Source organism: Globicephala melas, chromosome 11, assembly GCF_963455315.2.
Source record: "Globicephala melas chromosome 11, mGloMel1.2, whole genome shotgun sequence".
NCBI lineage: Eukaryota > Metazoa > Chordata > Mammalia > Artiodactyla > Delphinidae > Globicephala > Globicephala melas.
Window position 1 is genome coordinate 31,869,412 of NC_083324.2, and position 20,225 is coordinate 31,889,636.

Consider the following 20,225-nt stretch of genomic DNA (forward strand, 5'->3'; position numbering starts at 1 on the left):
ACTACTTCCTAGATCCTACAATTAACATTTTATTATTCTTATCTATCCCTCTATCCATCCATCAACTCATCCTTTTTCATGTATTTCAACATATGTTGCAGACATGGATCTACTTCCTTCCAAATATTTCAGCATGCATACCATTAACTAAAGTTCAATATTTGTTTTTTTTTTCTTTTGAGGTAAAATTTACATACAATGAAATACACAAAACTTAAAACTATACCATTCAATGAGTTCTAACAAAAGTATGCACTTGTGCAACCCAAACCTCTGTCAAGGTATAAAACATTCTCTTTTGTCCCTTCCCAGTAAATCCCCACCCTCATCCCATAGGAGATTATTATTCTGATTATTTTCCATCACAGGTTAGTTTTGCCTATTCTAGAACTTCATATAAATGGAATCATACTGTATGTAGTCTTTTGTATAAGGCTTTTTCCACACAGCATAATCTTACTAATTTTTGTGCTGAGTAGTATTCCATTACATGACTATATAACTTCATGCATTTTCCTGTTGACGGACACTTGGGCCGTTGGCAGGTTTTGGCTATTCAATGTATTTATTTTAACTAGGTATTTCTACCCATTTTCATGATACTATAACAATAATTTATGCAATTTCATGTATATTTTTCAACACTATCACTGATAGTGTGATAACTATATGAGTTTTCCAAATGGTTTTTATTGTTATCCTTTTATTTATATCACTTTCAAAAACTTGGGAAATTACTCTCATCTGAGAAATAGTTTCCTATAAATGGTTATTTAGTCATGTTGTCATCTAATTTAAGTCTTTTCTTGGGATCTTATGTCAAATATACTATGATAGATACTATTGAGTTCTTATATTCTTGAGGTACTTTGTAAGTGCCTTATATCCTCACAAATTCCTATGAGTTAGTTCTTATTATTCCATTTTACAGATGAGACGACTGAGGCCCACAGTGATTTACTAATTTGAAATGTAGTGAGATAACTGAGCTAGTAAATGGTGGAGTAAGAATTTGAACCCAGGCAATTTAACTTCCAAATCCTTGTTCTTATTTATTATGTTAAGTGAAATGTGGAATAGGGTATCCCATTTGCTACCTTTATAACTGTAATGGAAATTTCAGTCTTCTTTTGGGATATAAGATACATTAAAGATACAAGGAAATCTTACATTCTAAAAGTTTGAGGTATTGTTTATTATATTCTTTGGAAAACTTACTAGATACTTCAAGATGTCTAAGTCTCCTTTATACTGATAGTATCATTTTACTGAAATACTGATGTATGTGTTTTGAGTGCTTATCCACTCAAAATTTTACTTGAGAGTGAACATCCTTAGGTTGAAACTTCTAGGCAATTAGTAAAATTTATTACAATCCGAGGAAGTGTAATTAGCTATTCCAGAAAATGTGTTCTCTTGTAAAGCAGGGCAAGTTCTATTTAACAGAATATTTGACCCTGAGTATTCTGTTTTAGAACCCTTTTCTATGCATTTGGTGGCCATTCAGATTTTTTAAATTGCAGTTCAAAAATGCTATTAGGATATCTATAAGGCTTAACTGAAATCCAGGGAAACCAGAGGTTTCAGGATTGTATGTAAATTGAAGAAAACAATCTGTCATTTTCTGGCAGAAAGATGACTCTTCTAATACAGTAATATTTCAATGGTGTTACTCCTTTCTACCTGTTATTTTTGGACTGTCTGGTCAATAAGTCATGGACTGGGTCAGTTCTGAGGGATGAGTCTCCATCCTTATAGACCAGACTTCACTTCTTGCCAGTTGGGACCAATGTGTTCATCTATGGCTATCATCCTTCTGGACACTGTAAGTGACCACAGAGGCTTAATCTCTTCTCTCTGCCTCCTAACAGCAGAACCCAGTAATGTAACTGATGTTCACTCTTTTGGCTACTCACTTTAGAGTATCTTAAGTGTACCTCAGAGAAAAGTTGAGCCAGTAGGCTTTTGTAATGAAAATACCAATGAAAATTGGTATCTCTCCCAATCAGTCTCAATCTCTCCCTCTGTCTCTCTTTCTCTCCCTCACTGTAGGACCTATTTTCTGTGTTTTTCTCTGTGCAGCTGCTTCATTGGTCTGTCTCTGATTATATGCTGATTCTGTTCTTCTGTACACATGGCCATTCCCTAATGAAGCCTTAGTTCCTAAGTTCACAAAACACATCAGTTGAATAATATACATTAACCAGAACCATTAAGTACAAGTTCAAATTCCCATGAGAGAAAAATCTGATTAGTTTAGTGTGGGACAAATATCCATACTAGGTCTTGTCACCTATGGCTGGGGGCCAAGCCATTGTAGTAACACACATGAGTAGGTCAAGAATATAGTTCTCAGAAACAGAGTCGTGAACTGGGAAAGCAGTTCACAGTTAGAACCCTGTTGCTTGCTTCTTTTTGCATCTTTGGATGTGATGAAAGGTAAGGATCTAATTTTATTTATTTATTTGATAATGATAACCATTTACCCCAGCAGCATTTATTGAGTTATTCTTCCTTTCCTCACTGATTTGTAATGCTATCTTTGTCCCTTCAGTCTTTCGTTTAGTAAGGACTTGTGAATTGGTCTGAAAATGTCTTTGTTTTTCTCATCACTTTATTTTTTCTTTAATTTTATGTCAGGTTTATTGAGATATGATATATACAATAAAATTCACCCTTTTTAGGTGCAGTGTTTTATGAATTTTGATTAAGGCCTATGGTCATATGATCCCTGCCACAATCAAGATGCAGAACATTACCAACCATTTGAAGCTTTTAAATGGGAGGGATTACATGACTTTTTTTCTGTTTTTTAAAATAGAGATATAATTGATATAATTCTCACTTGTAATCAGAGTATTTAGATCAGTTATACTTAATGGAATTATTGATACATTTAGATTTAACTCTACTGTCTTACAAGTTCTTTTCTGTTTGTCTCATCTGTTCTTTGTTCCTTTTATCTTCTTTTTCCACCTGGCTTTGGATTAATTGAATTTTTTTATGATTCCATCTTATCTCCACTATTTGCTTGTTGGTTATATATTCCCTATTTTAAGTGTTTGCTCTAGAGTTTACAATACACATCTTTAGTTTCTGAATACTTTCAGATAGCAATATACTGCTACACATATAGTATAAGAATCTTTCAACAGTATAGTTCCAATGTCTCTCTCCTATTTATTGTGCTGTTATTGTATATTTTATTTTTCATATGTCATAAATCCCACAATACATTGTTACTATTTTTGCTTTAGACAGTAATTATGTTAGGGTGCTTAAATATAAGAAAAATGTCTTTTATGTTTATGTTCATTTTTGGACTTTTTGATTGTTTTTTTCTTTTTTGGCCTTGTGGTGGCACAGCTTACAAGATCTTAGTTCCCTAACCAGGGATTGAACCTGGGTCACAGCAGTGAAAGAACCAAGCCCTAACCACTGGGATGCCAGGGAATGCCCTTAGACTTCTTCATTTCTTTATGTTTCTATCTATTTTCATATTTCTTCTGCCTGACAAATATTTTTCAGCACTTCCTGAGTACAGGTCTATTGGCAATTAATTCATTTAGCTTTTTTTCTTTATTTCATCTTCATTTTGAAAGATATTGTTTGCTGGGTTTAGAATTCTGAGTTGACAGTTTTTTGGATTCTTTTGGTTTTCCTTTTTTCCTTTAAAGATGTCACTGCATACCATGGAGTGCCACCAGGGAAGCCCCTTGCTTACTTTTTTTTTTGCGGTACACGGGCCTCTCACTGTTGTGGACTCTCTGGTTGTGGAGCACAGGCTCCAGACGCGAAGGCTCAGCGGCCCTGGCTCACAGGCCTAGCTGCTCCGCCGCATATAGGATCTTCCCGTACCGGGGCACAAACCCGTGTCCTCTGCATCGGCAGGCGGATCTCAACCACTGCGCCACCAGGGAAGCCCCCCCTTGCTTACTTTTTAAACACAATGAAAATACTTACTCTTCTGCTTTATTATCGTTTACTAATACAACACTGGCTACTGGCTACTTAACAGCAAAGCTTTGTTTTCCCCAAAATTACTACCTCTGTCAGAAGCATAGATTGATAATGCTTTTTTCTTCAGACTGCCCAAAGATCTCAAATGTAGATGAGCATTACTTTCATACCTACAGTCATGTACATACAGAATACAAATAACTTGGCATGGTGTTATTTCTCTGATGGACACAACTCAATTTTCCAATTGTATTTGTAATACAGAAAGTTGTATTAAGTAGAAGTTGGATTTCTTTTAGAATAAAAAGGATCTCTAATTATTGCATTGCTGAGAACATTGATTTAGGTTTTACCAAGAATATTGATAGGCATTAAAAATCTTAATTGACAGAAATAGTTACTTTTTGCAGGGGAATGAACAAATACCATATTTTTCCAATAATAAGGATATGTAAGGAAGAAAAAATGTCCCTTTAAACAGGGCCTTGAAAGGTACTAAAAGCATCTAGTCTAATTACTAGACAACTTTTAAGCAATTGTGTGCAAAATAACTTTCTCATTTCCAGAACACTTTTCCTCTGTTTGCTATGATAGCAAAAGTAAATTTTAACTAGTGTTTGTACTTTTTTGTGCTTTCAATAAGATTTCAGCACAGTTTGAGCAGAGAAAGAAAACAACCAGTCAGCTAGTATTGGATTGTTTTGTTTTTTGGAAAGGAAAGAAAATAAAAGAACAAAGTTATCTGGGAGTAGTTGATTAAAGAGCTTATTTTTAGGCAAAGGGAAAGGGGATTTTTATCCCTAGAAGCTGTTGAAACAGAAGGAGAATGGGAAAGGCAAAGTGACATGGAATGAAAACTCCCCTTTCTGTGCTTATATTTTTAAAAGATAATTTAATGCACTGTACTGAATATAAAAGGAACCTAAGACAGCATCATCACTGAAGAAGAGGAAAGCACATCATATTTTGATTCTCTGAAACCATGAATCATATGTTCTTAAACACAAAGTCTGTACCATACTTACATAGAAAAAATTCCTAAATAGATCTCAAATATATACTAAACTAAACTTGGAAACTTAGTTTATGGTTCTACTCATAACCTAAGGAAATCCGTTATAGGCTAGTGGATCTCTTATTTTAAGTTTTTATCAAATACGTAGGATTATTTTTTATATTATGTTAACAGATGACATGTATTAAAATTACCATGAAAACAGTATGTTATGTTGGAAAAAACACAGCTCTTTGTCCTACTTCTGACATTGCACTAGTTTTTTAACCTTAGAACCTTGGGCAAAGTACTACCTGAGACTGAATTTCTTCACTTCAAAAATAAATGACGGGGGGCTTCCCTGGTGGCACAGTGGTTGAGAGTCCGCCTGCCGATGCAGGGGACATGGGTTCGTGCCCCGGTCCAGGAAGATCCCACATGCCGCGGAGCGGCTGGGCCCGTGAGCCATGGCCCCTGAGCCTGCGCGTCCGGAGCCTGTGCTCGGCAACGGGAGAGGCCACAACAGTGGGAGGCCTGCGTACCACAAAAACAAACAAATAAATAAATAAATAAATGAGAATAAAACTCCTTTTCACTTTTTTCTCACAGGAATTTTGTGAAGCTTAATCCTGGTAATGTACGTGAAACACTTTGTATTTGTACAGATTGATGATGATGTTTATTATGTAAATTATATAATTTTAAAGAAATCTCAACATCTATTTATTCCCCTCAGAATATTTCTTATTATATTCTAGGCCTTTAATGATTGACCCCCAGGGTCAAGCCAATAAATGGATCAAAAACTCTGAGAAAGAAAATCAGCTTAGTGTTATTAAGCTATCAGATTCAGACTATATGAGAACACTGGAAAACTGTATTCAGTTTGGAACTCCACTTCTATTAGAAAATGTTGGTGAAGAACTGGATCCGTCTTTGGAGCCTTTACTACTTAGACAAACTTTTAAACAAGGTAGAAATCAATTGATATTAGTTGGTAGAACTGAAAGGTGATTGGATTATCTCTGAGGCAAGAAAAGCACTACATATTTTAATAATAATGTTAACGCAGAACTTCTGTGTCGTTGTTATGCATGAAAGGAAATTTGGAACAAGTATCAGACATTCTAAAGTAAATACCTTCATTGCCTTAATCACTGTTACCTAGACTGTTGTTCAGTAGAGAACATGAAGTTGAAGCCAGCCTGAAATTCCTTTATCTTGTGACCAAGGACCCCACAAAGTCCATTACTATGAATAGTAGTGGTTAATGTGGACCAGAGTTGACTTTAGGTTGACGTTGCCCACCATGTATCTTTCTGCTTATAAAAATTTTATCTCTGTCAAGCTCTAGTACTTTTAAGAGCTTTAGCAATATATAAATAATTTTGGAATCATTATTGAAAAGTAATGGAAGAAGTAAGATCAAAAGGAATCTTGATTTAGAAGGCTCCATGACAACCAGAGAAAATGTCTTATAGTACCCCAGAATTAATGAGTCCTGCTGTATAATTTCTTACTTGCCTCTGTGTTATATGTGACTTTTGCAACACCTTTTTGTATTCTATTTGAAATTACTTTATGACTTTTTACTTGTAACCTAGGAAGGGCTTTAACAGGGGGGATGGGCTATGTAACTTTGGCTTATTTATTCTGCATTTTTTTTCTGAAATACAGGTGGCATTGATTGCATCAGACTTGGTGAGGTCATTATTGAGTATTCCTTTGATTTCAAGTTTTATATCACCACAAAGCTGAGGAATCCACACTATATGCCAGAGCTGGCTACAAAACTATCTTTGCTCAATTTCATGATAACTCCAGAAGGACTTGAAGATCAATTACTAGGTATTGTTGTTGCAAAGGAAAGGTACGTGTTTTTTTAGATATTTCCATGGGGTATAGAGAGGAATATTTGTAGGCCATTAATACTTTTGTTATGTGATTATTTTGAAACCTTGTCAAAATTTTATATTTTGTCACTATAAATTAAATAAGTATTTAATTCTTTAAAATAGCCATTCTGTAACAAGTAAGTTATAAACCAACCATGTTATATTGGGCTTTTAGTATGGGTAGCAGGATTCAGGTGATACGCCATGACTTCTGACTTGTATCTGACTGTTTGAGCCAAAAAATTTCATCCCTAGGAATGTATGCTACAGACAAAATCAGAAATGTGTTCAAAGACATATACAGGATATTAATGAAATAAGAAAATACTTAGGACAAGAATGAAAAAGCAGGATACAAACCTATATATGGTAGGGGTAATATTTGTTTTTAAAAAGTTAATGCATGAATGGATATCCATATATACCAAAAAAAGATTGAGAGAGAATATTGACAGTGATAATCCTTAGGATTGGTAAGATTATGGATAATTCTTATTATTTTCTTTATACTTTATGTATTTTTCCATTGCTAGCATGTATTATTTTTTAAATGAGAAAAAATATTATGATACCTAGAAGGGCTACTAGTAAAGAATTGCTTCCTGAAGGAAACCTTTGATTCCACTTGAAGCTTAATATATCACTATCAAGTAGTCTATTACATGAAATCAACTTATAAGTGAAAATATGTACCATGAAGTTCTTTTGTTATTTTCAGTGTTTATCCCACTTGCGCAGTATCCAAGACAGAACTATGTCATAACATATTCTGTAACATGGTGAATTATGTTATTTTGAAGTTTCATACCTTCATTGTTAAGATATAAGTGCGAGTTTTGTGTTTTACTTGAAGAGCCAGTTGTAGGATGAGTCATCTTTTCTGTCTCCTGTTGTAGAAGAGATGATGAAAATGGGACTGAATATGATTAAGCCAAGGAATAGATAAGAAGTCTCATATTCTGAGTTTCTTTTCCAGTTCTTATTCTCACACAATGAGCTTAGCCATATGGATAAATTTAACATATTCTTAGACTTACTGTAGTATATGTTATTGCCACATTTTACATATATGTAATTAATGCTTTTTTTTGCTTGGGTTTCTCAAATTATTATTTTCATGGGAGCATTTTTTTCTTAGGTTAGGATAAAGAGATTACTCATCTTAATTTGTATTATATGTCTACAAAATTATTTAACTGTCTACAAAATTGGGATATCTAATATTTGGATAAAATACTACAAATTTAGACTAAATGTTTTTATCTTTTTAGACCAGAATTAGAAGAGGAACGAAATGCTCTTATTCTTCAGTCTGCAGCTAATAAGAAACAGCTAAAAGATATAGAGAAAAAAATTTTAGAAACATTATCATCTTCAGAAGGGAACATTTTAGAAGATGAAAGTGCAATTAAAGTCTTAGACTCTGCTAAATTGATGTCCAATGAGATAACAAAGAAACAACAGGTAAAAAAAGAATCCTAGAAATTTTTAGATTCTTAAGAGTCCAATGTGCTCCCACTCCCTAAGGAAAGTGCTATACTAGGCTTATGGGCAGAGGAAAAGAATTCATAAAATACCAAAAGATAGAAACTAATTTTAAACTCATAAGAGAATATCTTATACTGTTGAATCATTCAAAACCTGGTGTCATCTCTGTGGCACCTATACACAGAAGAAATAAATTTGGAATGAAAAAAATTTTAAGCATACTTTTTATTATTGTGTAGGTAGGATAAGCTAGTCAGGTTCATTCAAATTTTAATTGACTCTTCACCTAAAACTTAAGTTTGGGAATATGGCTTGCCTCTGTTCCTGGTTGGAACTTAAGATGTGTGAAGGTAATTGCTGGTTAATTGGACAGTAAGTGGTTCTAGGAACTAATAAGGATGATCTTCTGACATTGCCTTGTCTTTTGTCTGAGAGAGAGGTATGAGAGTTGGGAGTGGCAGGTAGAGGAAGGAAGACACATACAATAATGTACTTATTGCAAATTCATCTAACACAGCTAAATGGTATTTTTATATTGCATCTTTTAAAAAATATAATCCTACAGTGTTATGGGTGGAAGAAGCCTTAGCTATTTGTCATCTTTAGCATTTCATAGTTGAGAAAAGTAGGGCCCAGAAAAAGTAGTTAAGGCCCAAGTTCATATAATGAAATGATAATACAGAATGACTTTAGTAGGCTAACTTTACTGATTTTCAGACCTTTCAATCCTCCTTGGCCCACCCAATGAATTAAACACACCTTAATATTGGCGTAATTAAAAAATAAAAAGAAACCTAATAGAAATTTCACTAGTTGCTCAGCATCCTCCTGTTTGCACCCTACGCCATGCACCCCAGTTTTGGGGTAGAGGATTTCCAAAAGGTCTAGGCACCTTTCCCCTTGGGATGGGTTTAGTTTTATATGAATGTGATGGTAATGACTCTCTCTAGCCAGGTGTACTGTTTTGTTTTGTGTTTGTGCTTTTCATTTCAGGAGAGCCAAAAGGAGTAGTGTCTTAGAGTAATATGCTGTGGTAGCCTCCCATCTGGGGACCATGGCTGAGATATTCTATAATGTCTGCCTTACCAATTAATGTTCGTCAGAGCAGAACCCATTCCTCATTTTCCTCTCACCACAGTGTTTTTTCAAAGGGAAGAAAAGACAGGAAGCATTTATCAGCTTATTTCCTATTAGACTCAAAGAGGAAAGTAGATATCAGTATTTATTGGTTCAAATACTTCATCTTACAAAAAGAGAGAAATTTAATCATAATATCTTTTTGACTGGGTCTCATTAATCATTACAAACATAATTTAGAATTCACTATATATTTTGATTTAAAACATGCTCTGTATCTGGCCCTGACTTTTATCCACCCACCTACCCAGATGTAAGATAAACCAACTTCAGAGCAAAGTGTTCCCACATAGTCTAAAACCTGCTTTTCCCTTTTATCCCAACCCATAAGATTAAATAAACACAAACAAAACTTTAAGAATTTGTTCTGGACTTCCCTGGTGGCGCAGTGGATAAGACTGCACACTCCCAACGCAGGGGGCCTGGGTTCGATCCCTGGTCAGGGAACTAGATCCCACATGCATGCTGCAACTAAGAGTTCACATGCCACAACTAAGACCCTGTGCAATTAAATAAATAAATATTTAAAAAAAAAAAAGAATTTGTTCTATAAGTTTCAAAGCCTTTCCTCCCTGCAAAAGTTGTCTTGATTGAAGTTTAGTCTTGTGGATTCTTGGAAAGTATAATATACATAAATAGCACAGCCCCGGAAATTTTTACAAATAATAAATTCTCCTCTTTTAACATCGTGTGCTCACAATGTTTATTTGTTAGAAAATGTCTTGTCCTTTGATTTTAGGCCATTAATGGTAATTAATCAAAACTCTATATGTCTTGAGTTTAGTGTTTCATACTAAGCAGCCAAGTATATATAAATATAACACTATTTATAAATACACTGCAGATTAAGCCTTGGAACCTGAGTTAAATTATTATTTACTCTTTAAAAATAATAACAATATTTGCTAAATGTTTTTGCTTGCTGTTAATGGTAAATGGCATTTAGCTGAAAAAATTAAGGGTTAAATAACAGGAGGTTAAAATGAGAATACCAAGATTATGCTTTCTTTTGTAAAAATGTCATTAATTTCCATTGTTGATAACTTTGTTTCACTTATAGTCAAGTTTGAGGTTCAAACCTTACTTTTTAATTGTAGCTACACTGTAATTTGGGGGAAAGTTTGCTTGCAAGGAACAGAAACCTACTCAAATTAGCTTAAATAAAAAATATACAAGGGGATATTTTATTTTCCCAATTATAGGAAGTACATACAGGCCTCAGGAATTAATGGAAAGCATTAAGTTTCTATGCTCTTTGTCTCTCCCTTTCTCTAAGGTTGTGTCGTTCTCATATGTGCTTCTTTCTGCTCCATCCGGAGACCAATTTTTTCTGTAAAACTTTTATACTGTTCCTTTGTACGTTTATCTTGCACGTAGAAACCAACTCTGATACCATTACCTTTTAGCACTAAGGCCAAGTACCACCTGATTTCAGTTTTTGATGCTCCTAAAGTTCTCATTCTCTGGCGGGAAAATTAATTAGCTTATTTTTGGTCTGGTTCTATCCCTCCCACCTGATTTAATCAGCTATAAACAGGATCATTCAATATAAACATGGCTACATAGGCACATTTATTCAAGAGAGTCTGTGGCTAGCATTTCCAAAGAAGGGAGAGAGGGTTGGAAAAATGCTCTACATGTTTTTCCTGTAGAATATCAACCTATCAGATTGAGTTGTCATTGGAAGGGCTGTTATCTTGGAGAAATTTTTTCATTTGGGGTTAAATATCTATACCCTTATTCAGCCCAGAAAAGTTAAAAATTTGAGAATTTCACTGTAAAAAGGTATTCTTAATGTATCAAACCATCAGCCAACAAATATTTCGGAATTCCTACTTTGTCAGACTTTGTGCTGGGTTCTGGTACACATGTTGACACCTTAAGCCATACACACATGCACACTTGCTGTCTCTCTCTCCATCTCCCTCTCTATCTCTGACCTATTAAAATAAAAGAGGGTGAGTGACAATAATAGATACATGTCAGATGAAGGCAAAGAATAAGGAAAGATTGACAGTTTTGTATTCCTCAAATAAGAAAGAGATGATTGGTGGGTAGTTACACCTTCAATCTGTAAAGAGATTTTTCTTTCTTTTACCTCCCTTCTTTCCACCCTCTCTTCTTCTTCCCTCTCTCCCTAGTTCTTTCCTTCCTTCCTTTTCCTTTCTTTCTTTTTTAGACTTTTTTTTGGCTGCGTTGGGTCTTAGTTGCAGCATGCAGGAGCTTCGCTGAGGCATGTGGGAGCTTTAGTTGCAATGCGTGGGCTCTTCATTGCGGCACATGGGCGTCTCTCTACTTGTGTCATGCAGGGTTTCTTTTCTCTTGTCTAGTTGTGGCCCGCGGGCTCCAGAGCACCTGGGCTTTGTAGTTTTGCGGCACGCAGGCGCTCTAGTTGAGGCGCGCAGGCTCAGTAGTTGTGGTGCACGGGCTTAGTTGCCCTACGGCATGTGGGACCTTAGTTCCCGGACCAGGGATCGAACCAGTGTCCCCTGCATTGGAAGGCAGATTCTTTACCACTGGTCCACCAGGGTAGTCCCTCCCTTTCTTTTTTTCTTTTTTTTTTTTTTTTTGTGCAGTACGCGGGCCTCTCACTGTTATGGCCTCTCCCGTTGCGGAGCACAGACTCCGGATGCGCAGTCTCAGCGGCCATGGCTCACGGGCCCAGCTGCTCCGCGGCATGTGGGATCTTCCCGGACCAGGGCATGAACCCGTGTCCCCTGCATCGGCAGGCGGACTCTCAACCACTGCGCCACCAGGGAAGCCCCCTCCCTTTCTTTTTAAAATAGATTTTAGCATAGTAAAGCCCTTTGATGTAAACTATTCCTGTATAATTTTGTCATTAAGTTAGGGGATATTTTTAATATAAATTTCATTATATGAAAAATATATAATTAAAACATCTCCTATTTCTTAATCTTGATTTTTCTCTTCTTCTAGATTGCAGAAAAAACAGAACTCAAAATAGCAGAGTCTCGAGAAGGCTATAGACCTATTGCTAAACATTCATCAGTATTATTCTTTAGCATTGCAGACCTGGCTAACATTGATCCCATGTACCAATACTCTCTCATCTGGTTTGTGAACCTTTATATCAACTCTATTCATGACAGGTAAACATTCTCTAGCTTCATTCATGCTCCCTAGGTTGGATTTTCACCATCCTTCCATTTAAAATATATAATTTTTTTCTTACTGTTTATATAACACATATTCACTATAGAACATTACAAAGTATGGGAAAAGTGAAGGAAGGAAGGAAGGAAGAAGGGAGGGAAGGAAGGGGAAGAGGGAAGGAAAGAAGGATGGGAGGAAGGGAGGAAGGAAGGAAGGAAAGAAGGAGAAAGCAAGCAAGCAGGCCTCATTTCTATTTTAAGTTTTGTTTCACTTCTACTCAAGATTTAGGCATAGAGGGATTAGCTTTAGGTCTTTTTGCCCGTCTCTTTTGAATATTTTGATAAAGCACATGACCTATCTTTGCTAGCAACTCCAGTATATCTTTCTCCAGCCTTGAGGTCTCTAAAAAATTTCAGCCCCACATTTCTAATCATTTGCTAGATATTTTCACTTTAACCAATTACTGAATGTGCACAGATTTTGCAGTTAGACTGGAGTAAGCGATTAAATTTCAGTTCTGCCACATAATAGCTGCATGAATACAGGCAAGTCAGCTAACTTTTCTGTAATTGCCTCAATTTTTCTTATCTATAAAATAGGGATAATAATAATACCTACCTTTAAGAGTTGTTATGAGAATTAAAAAGATAATATTTATAGAGTATTTTTAACAATATCTGGTATTTAGTAACTTGTTAAGTAGAATAAAAATATGATTTGAGCCTAGCATATGTGTTCTACATGGGCTTTTGGTAGAACAATCTTTCCTGAGTGATTGAAATCCCTAAACTTTCCCAGTTGGGATTTGGAATTTGAATTAACATACCCTACATGATGTAGGATGTTCAAGTTGAAGAATTGACATAAATGTCAATAATAGGTGTCGAGGATGTGAAGTCATCAGAACCCTCATACACTGCTGGTGGGATTGTAAAATAATGCATCCACTTTGGAAACATTTTTAGAAGTTCCTCAAAATGTTAAACATAGATTTGCCGTATGATCCAGTATTTCCAGCAAATCTAGCAATTCTTGGGTATATACTAAAGAGAATTGGATGCATGTATTCACACAGAAACTTACAGTCTTTTTGTTTTTATATGCAAAAAACTATATTCAAAAGTTACTTGGGTTAGTTTTTCCTCCTTTAGTATGATGATGTTTGTTATTCACGTGAAATACAGTTAGGGTAATTTGTTTATTTTTATATTTCATTTTAGAGTTTCCCCCTTTTCCTTGTTGATTTTAATTATATTTTTGAGTACGTAAGCCATCAATATGACTCCAAAAGTAAATCCCATACAGAAGGTCTGCTCAGAGAAGTGTCACTACCCCCTCCCCTTCCATCCCATTCCCATGGATCCAAGTATTACTTTTTAAAAATTAAACTTTTAATTTTGAGATAATTGTAGATTCACATGCAATTATAAGAAAAAATGCAGCAATCCCATGTACTCTTTATGCAGTTTCCTCAATGGTGATGTCTTGAGAAACTGTAGTACAATATCACAACCAGAATATTGATGTTGACACAGTCAAGATACAGAGTACTTTCATCACCACAAGGATACCCATGTTGCCCTTTTATAGCCATACTCATCTTCCTCCCATTCTCATGCTGACTGTAACCCTTGGCAACCACTAATCTGTTCTACATTTCTATAATTTTGTCACTTCAAGAATGTTATATAAATGGAATCATACACTATGTAACTTTTGGGAATTGGCTTTTTTTCACCCAATATAATTCTCTGGGGATTCATTTAGATTGTTTACTCCTTTTTATTGCTGAGAGGATTTAATGATATTGATGTACTACAGTTTGTTTAATCATTCACTTATTACAGGACATCTGGGTTATTTCCAGGTTTTGGCTTTTACAAATAAAATTGCTATAAAATGCATGGACAGGTTTTTGTGTGAACATAAGTTTTCATTTCTCCAAGATAACTGCCCAGGAGTGCAATTGCTGGATCATGTGGTAGTTGCTTGTTTCTTTTTTTTTAAGTAACTGCTAAACTTTCCTAGAATGGGTGTATCGTCTTAGATTCCCATAAGTATTACTGAAAAAATTGAACTAAAAAAATGAAAGCAACGTATTCTTATTGCAAAAGTTTTAAGCATGTAAGAGTATAAAGAAGAAAATAATTATTAGTCATAACCCATCCAGAAGTAATCACTTTTGTCCATATGTTTTCTTACTTTTCTTTTTTTTTTTTAACATATGGATCTTGATCTAGATTTTATGCTTCTTTGAGGCAGGTAAATGTTTCATAATTCTTTATCTCTTACAGTTCCCTCCCCAGCTTAGATTCTCACACTAATAGATATTCAGTAGGTGCTTTTTAATTAACTGATTGTTTTCAGTCATTTGGGAGTACAATAAGAAATTTAGAATTTTGAAAATAGAGAGATGGTGTAAACCATATTTCATTTTCTCATAGAATTATACCCCATTTTTAACATATAGCTTCATACGAAGTTGCACACACACAAAACTGTACAGGGAGGTCCCATGTACCCTTTACCCAGTTTCTCCAGTTCTTACATCTTTTTTTTTTCAGCTGAAGTGTAGTTAATGTACAATATTATGTTAGTCTCAGGTGTACAACATAGTGAGTCAACATTTAAATACATTAAGAAATAATCACGACAATAAGTCTAGTAACCATCTGTCACCATACAAAAGTATTACAATATTATTGACTATATTCCTTATGCTATGTTGCATCCCATGTCTGATTTATTTTCTGACTGGAAATTTGTACCTCTTAATCCCCTTCACCTATATGGCCCCCACCCCATCCCCTCTGGCAACCACCAGTTTGCTCTCTGTATCTATAAATCTGTTTCTGTGTTGTTTTGTTTGTTCATTTGTTTTGTTTTTTAGATTCTACATATAAGAGAGATCATATGATATTTTTCTCTGACTTATTTCACTTAGCATATACACTCTAGTTCCTTCCATGTTGTTGCAAATGGCAAATTTTCTTTTTTTATGGCTAAGTATATGTTGTGTATATATACCACATCTTCTTTATTCAGTCATCTATTGATGGACACTTAAATTCCAATCAAAAAATGGGCAGAAGACCTAAATAGACATTTCTCCAAAGAAGACACACAGATGGCCAAAAGGCACATGAAAAGATGCTCAGCATCGCTAATTATAAGAGAAATGCAAATCAAAACTACAATGAGGTATCATCTCACACCAGTCAGAATGGCCATCATCAAAAAGTCTACAAATAATAAATGCTAGAGAGGGTGTGGAGAAAAAGGAACCCTCTTACACTGTTGGTGAGAATGTAAACTGGTACAGCCACTATGGAGAACAGTATGGAGGTTCCTTAAAAATCTTAAAATAGAACTACCATATGATCCTGCAATCCCACTCCTGGGCATATATCCAGAGAAAACCATAATTTGAAAAGATAATCAGCTCAGTACTTTGTGACCACCTAGAGGGGTGGGATAGGGAGGGTGGGAGGGAGACACAAGAGGGAGGAGATATGGGGATATATGTATAAGTATAGCTGATTCACTTTGTTATAAAGCAGAAACTAACACACCATTGTAAAGCAATTATACTCCAATAAAGATGTTAAAAAAATCAATATGATATACTACATTAATAAAAAGAAGAGAGAGAAAAAAAAGATACGGTATATATGTACAGTGGAATATTACTCAGCCATAAAAAAAGAATGAAATAATGCCATTTGCAGCAACATGGATGGACCTAGAGATTCTCATACTAAGTGAAGTATTCTAGACTGAGAAAGACAAATATGGCATCGCTTGTATCTGGAATCTAAAAGAAAAAGACACAAATGAACTTATTTCCAAAACAGAGAGAGACAGACACAGAAAACAAATTTATGGTTATAGATAGATAACCAACAAGGACATACTATATAACACAGGGAACTATACTCAATATTACATAATAACCTATAAGGGAAAAGAATCTGAAAAAGAATATATAGATTTATATGTATATATATAAATGTATAACTGAATCGCTGTGCTGTACACCTGAAATGTACACAATATTGTAAATCAACTATACTTCAATTAAAAAAAAATAATGTTGCAGTAAACATAGGGTGCATATATCTTTTTGAATTAGTGTTTTTGGAGTTTTGTGGTGGGTACATACCCAGAAGTAGCATTGCTGGATTGTATAGTAGTTCTATTTTTATTTTTTTGAGAAACCCCCATACTGTTTTTCATAGTGGGACTATGTACCAATTTACAATCTCACCAATAGTGCATGAGGGTTCCTGTCCAATGATAATATCTTATATAACTATAGTACAGTATCACAACCAGGAAGTTCACACTGGTACGATCCAGAGCGCTTACTCAGATGTCACCATTTTTATTGGGCTGACCAAAAAGTTCTTTCGGGTATTTTCCTGAATAAACTTTTTGGTGAACCCAATATATGCACGTGTGTGTGTGTGTGTGTGTGTGTATGTGTGTGTGTGTGTAGTTTCATATTTTTAACAGTGGTTATTTCGATAAAATAAAAACAACTTGTATGTTAATTCATATGTTACTTATTTTTTCTTAGTTTTACTTGACTCAATATATTTTCCTTTTTTTTTTAACCTTTCAGTAACAAATCCAAAATTTTGGAAAAGCGCCTACGATATTTAAATGACCACTTCACATACAACTTATATTGTAATATATGCCGATCACTGTTTGAGAAGGACAAGCTATTGTTTTCTTTTTTATTATGTGCCAATCTTCTTTTGTAAGTTACTTGCTTTTTCTTTCTTTTAAAAACTTGCCTGGGGCTTCCCTGGTGGCGCAGTGGTTGAGAGTCCGCCTGCCAATGCAGGGGACATGAGTTCGTGCCCCGGTCCGGAAAGATCCCACATGCCGTGGAGCAGCTAGGCCCGTGAGCCATGGCTCCTGAGCCTGCACGTCCGGAGCCTGTGCTCCGCAACGGGAGAGGCCACAACAGTGAGAGGCCCGCGTACTGCAAAAAAAAAAAAAAAACTTGCCTGGAAAACCTAATCAATGGCTTCTCACAGAAGGATATCATGTTTTAGCTCTGCATAATTCATGATTTTACTTGTACATTTCTCTATAGTAGTATTGGTGTTTTGATGTTTGATTTTTAAAATTTGGATCATACAGAAAAGCTCACAAAATGTTCAGGTACAGTTTGGTAAATTCGTACAAAGCAAAAATCTGCATAACTACCACTCAGATCAAGAAATAGAGTTTTCAGGGAATTCCCTGGCAGTCCAGCGCTTAGGACTCGGTGCTTTCACTGCTGGCCTGGTCAGGGAACTAAGTTCCTGCAAGCCGTGTGGCGTGGCCAAAAAAAAAAAAAAGAAAGAGAGTTTTTAGATTGGCTTCTTTCACTTAATAACACGTATTTAAGATTCTTCTATGTCTTTTCATGGCTTGATTGTTCATTTCTTTTTAGCACTGAGTAATATTTCATTGTCTGGATGTACTTTAGTTTATCTATTCACCTACTGGAGGACATCTTGGTTGCTTGCAAGTTTTGAAAAGTATGAATAAAACTTCAGGTTTTTGTGTGCACATAAGTTTTTAACTTATTTGGTTAAATACTAAGAAGTGTGATTGCTGGATCATGAGTAAGAGTATGTTTAGTTTTATAAGAAACTGTATTCCAAGAGATTCCATGCAGCATCTCAGCATTTTTAGGAATCTTGGCTTGTGGTCCTTGATGTCCTGAATGTTGAAACTGACCCACACTCTGGAAAAAGCAAAAACTCGGGCCAGAACATATTGGGCAGGGGAAGGTGCTGAAGGAGCACCTTTATTTTCTCACTCATGGGACCATTAAAATATTAAAAGAGTTTTCTTCTTGACTAATATTTTCTCTGTGAAAATTACTTTGAAAATGGGTCCTAAGTGAAAGTCTAAATCCATTCTGCATCACAGATCCCAGAAGAGGCTCAACAAGCATATAGGTTACATTCCTTAATCCATTGCATTCTACCAGCAATGAATGAGAGTTCCTGTTGCTTCACAACCTTGCCAGCATTTGGTCTTGTCAGTGTTCTGGATTTCACCATTCTAATAGATGCGTAGTGTAATCTTGTTTTAATTTGCAATTCACTAATGATATATAATATTGAAAATATTTTCATTTGCTTATTTGGTATCTTTATATCATTTTTGGTGAAGCATCTGTTAGGTCTTTTGTCCATTTATTAATCAGTTTGGTTGTTCATCTTTTGTTGTTGAGTTGGATGACAGTCCTTTATCAGATACATCTTTGGGAAATATTTTCTCCTAGTGTGTAGCTTGCCTTCTTATTCTCTGTCTTTTGCAGAGCAAATGTTTTAAATTTTAATGAAGTCCACTTCATCAATTCTTTTTTTCATGGATTGTGCCTTTGGTGTTGTATCTAAAAAGTTATTGCCATACCTAAAACCTCCTAGGTTTTTTCCTATGTTATCTTCTAGGAATTTTATAGTTTTGCATTTTACATTTAGGTCTATGATCCATTTTGAGTAAATTTTTGTGAAGTGTGTGCGTGTGTGTTTATATATATTTGTTTATGTTTTTCTTATTTTCCTTTCTTACACAAAGGGAATACACTGTAAATGTTCTTGTGCACCTTTTTCTATTAATATAAATGTAAGTCACTCAATAGAGATAGCCTCTTTTTTTCAGCTTTATTAGGTGTAATTGCCACATTATGCAATTCCCCCATTGTAAGAATACAGTTAGATGATTTTTAGTACATTTATATAATTGTGCAACCATCACCAAAATCCAGTTTTAGAACACTTCCATCATCCCCAGAAGTTTCCTTTTGCCAGTTTATTCAATTCCTGCTCTTGCTTCCAGCCCCAGGTAATACTGATCTGCTTTTTGTCTCTATAGTTATTCCTGTTCCAGAAATTTTATGAGTGAGACATTAGATGGCCCAGAATATGATCCATCTTTGTAAATGTTCTGTGTACTCTTGGAAAGAATGTATATTTTGCTGTTCTTGGGTGGAATGTTCTAAAATGTCAAGGAGGTCAAGATGGTCCATATATCATCTATATCTTTATTGATTTTCTATCTACTTGTTCAGTTATAGAGAGAGAGTTGGAATCTCTAACTATAGAGACTTTTCCTTGCAGTTCTATCAATATTACTGTGTGTTTTGATGCTGTTATTAGATGTATAAATGTTTAGGACTGTTACGTCCTCTTAATAAATTGACTTGACTTTTTAAAATCCCTGGTAATATTTATTGCTCTGAAATCTACTTTGTATGATATTATTGTAGCCCCTCCAGCTTTCTTTTGAATAGTGTTAGCATGGTATATATTTTTCCATACTTTTACTTTTAACCTATTTGTTTTATATTTAAACTGTGTCTATAGACAGCATGTAATTAGGTCTTACTTGTTTTATCCAATCTGATAATCACTACCTTTAATGAAATTGTTTAGACTATTTACATTTAATGAGATAATAGAGTTATGTTTAAATCTACCATCTTATGATTTATTTTGTTTTGCCCATCTTTTCTTTGTTTCATGTTTCCTCATTTTCTATTTTTTTGGGAACTTAGTGTCTGTTTTATTTATTTTTTTAACCTGTGGGTTTTATTTTTATTTATTTACATAACAGGTTCTCATTAG

At 34.9% G+C, this 20,225-nt stretch overlaps 1 protein-coding gene across 1 annotated transcript in view; it reads left to right on the forward strand.

The window, feature by feature from the left end:
- The window catches only part of DNAH12 (dynein axonemal heavy chain 12), a 226,431-nt gene that overhangs the window by 181,584 nt on the left and 24,622 nt on the right, over positions 1-20,225 (forward strand). Inside the window, exons 57-61 of the mRNA XM_060308393.1 lie at positions 5,713-5,927; positions 6,632-6,824; positions 8,121-8,313; positions 12,412-12,584; positions 17,213-17,353. Of these exons, the coding sequence (XP_060164376.1) occupies positions 5,713-5,927; positions 6,632-6,824; positions 8,121-8,313; positions 12,412-12,584; positions 17,213-17,353 (915 nt within the window). The remainder of the gene's footprint in view (positions 1-5,712; positions 5,928-6,631; positions 6,825-8,120; positions 8,314-12,411; positions 12,585-17,212; positions 17,354-20,225) is intronic.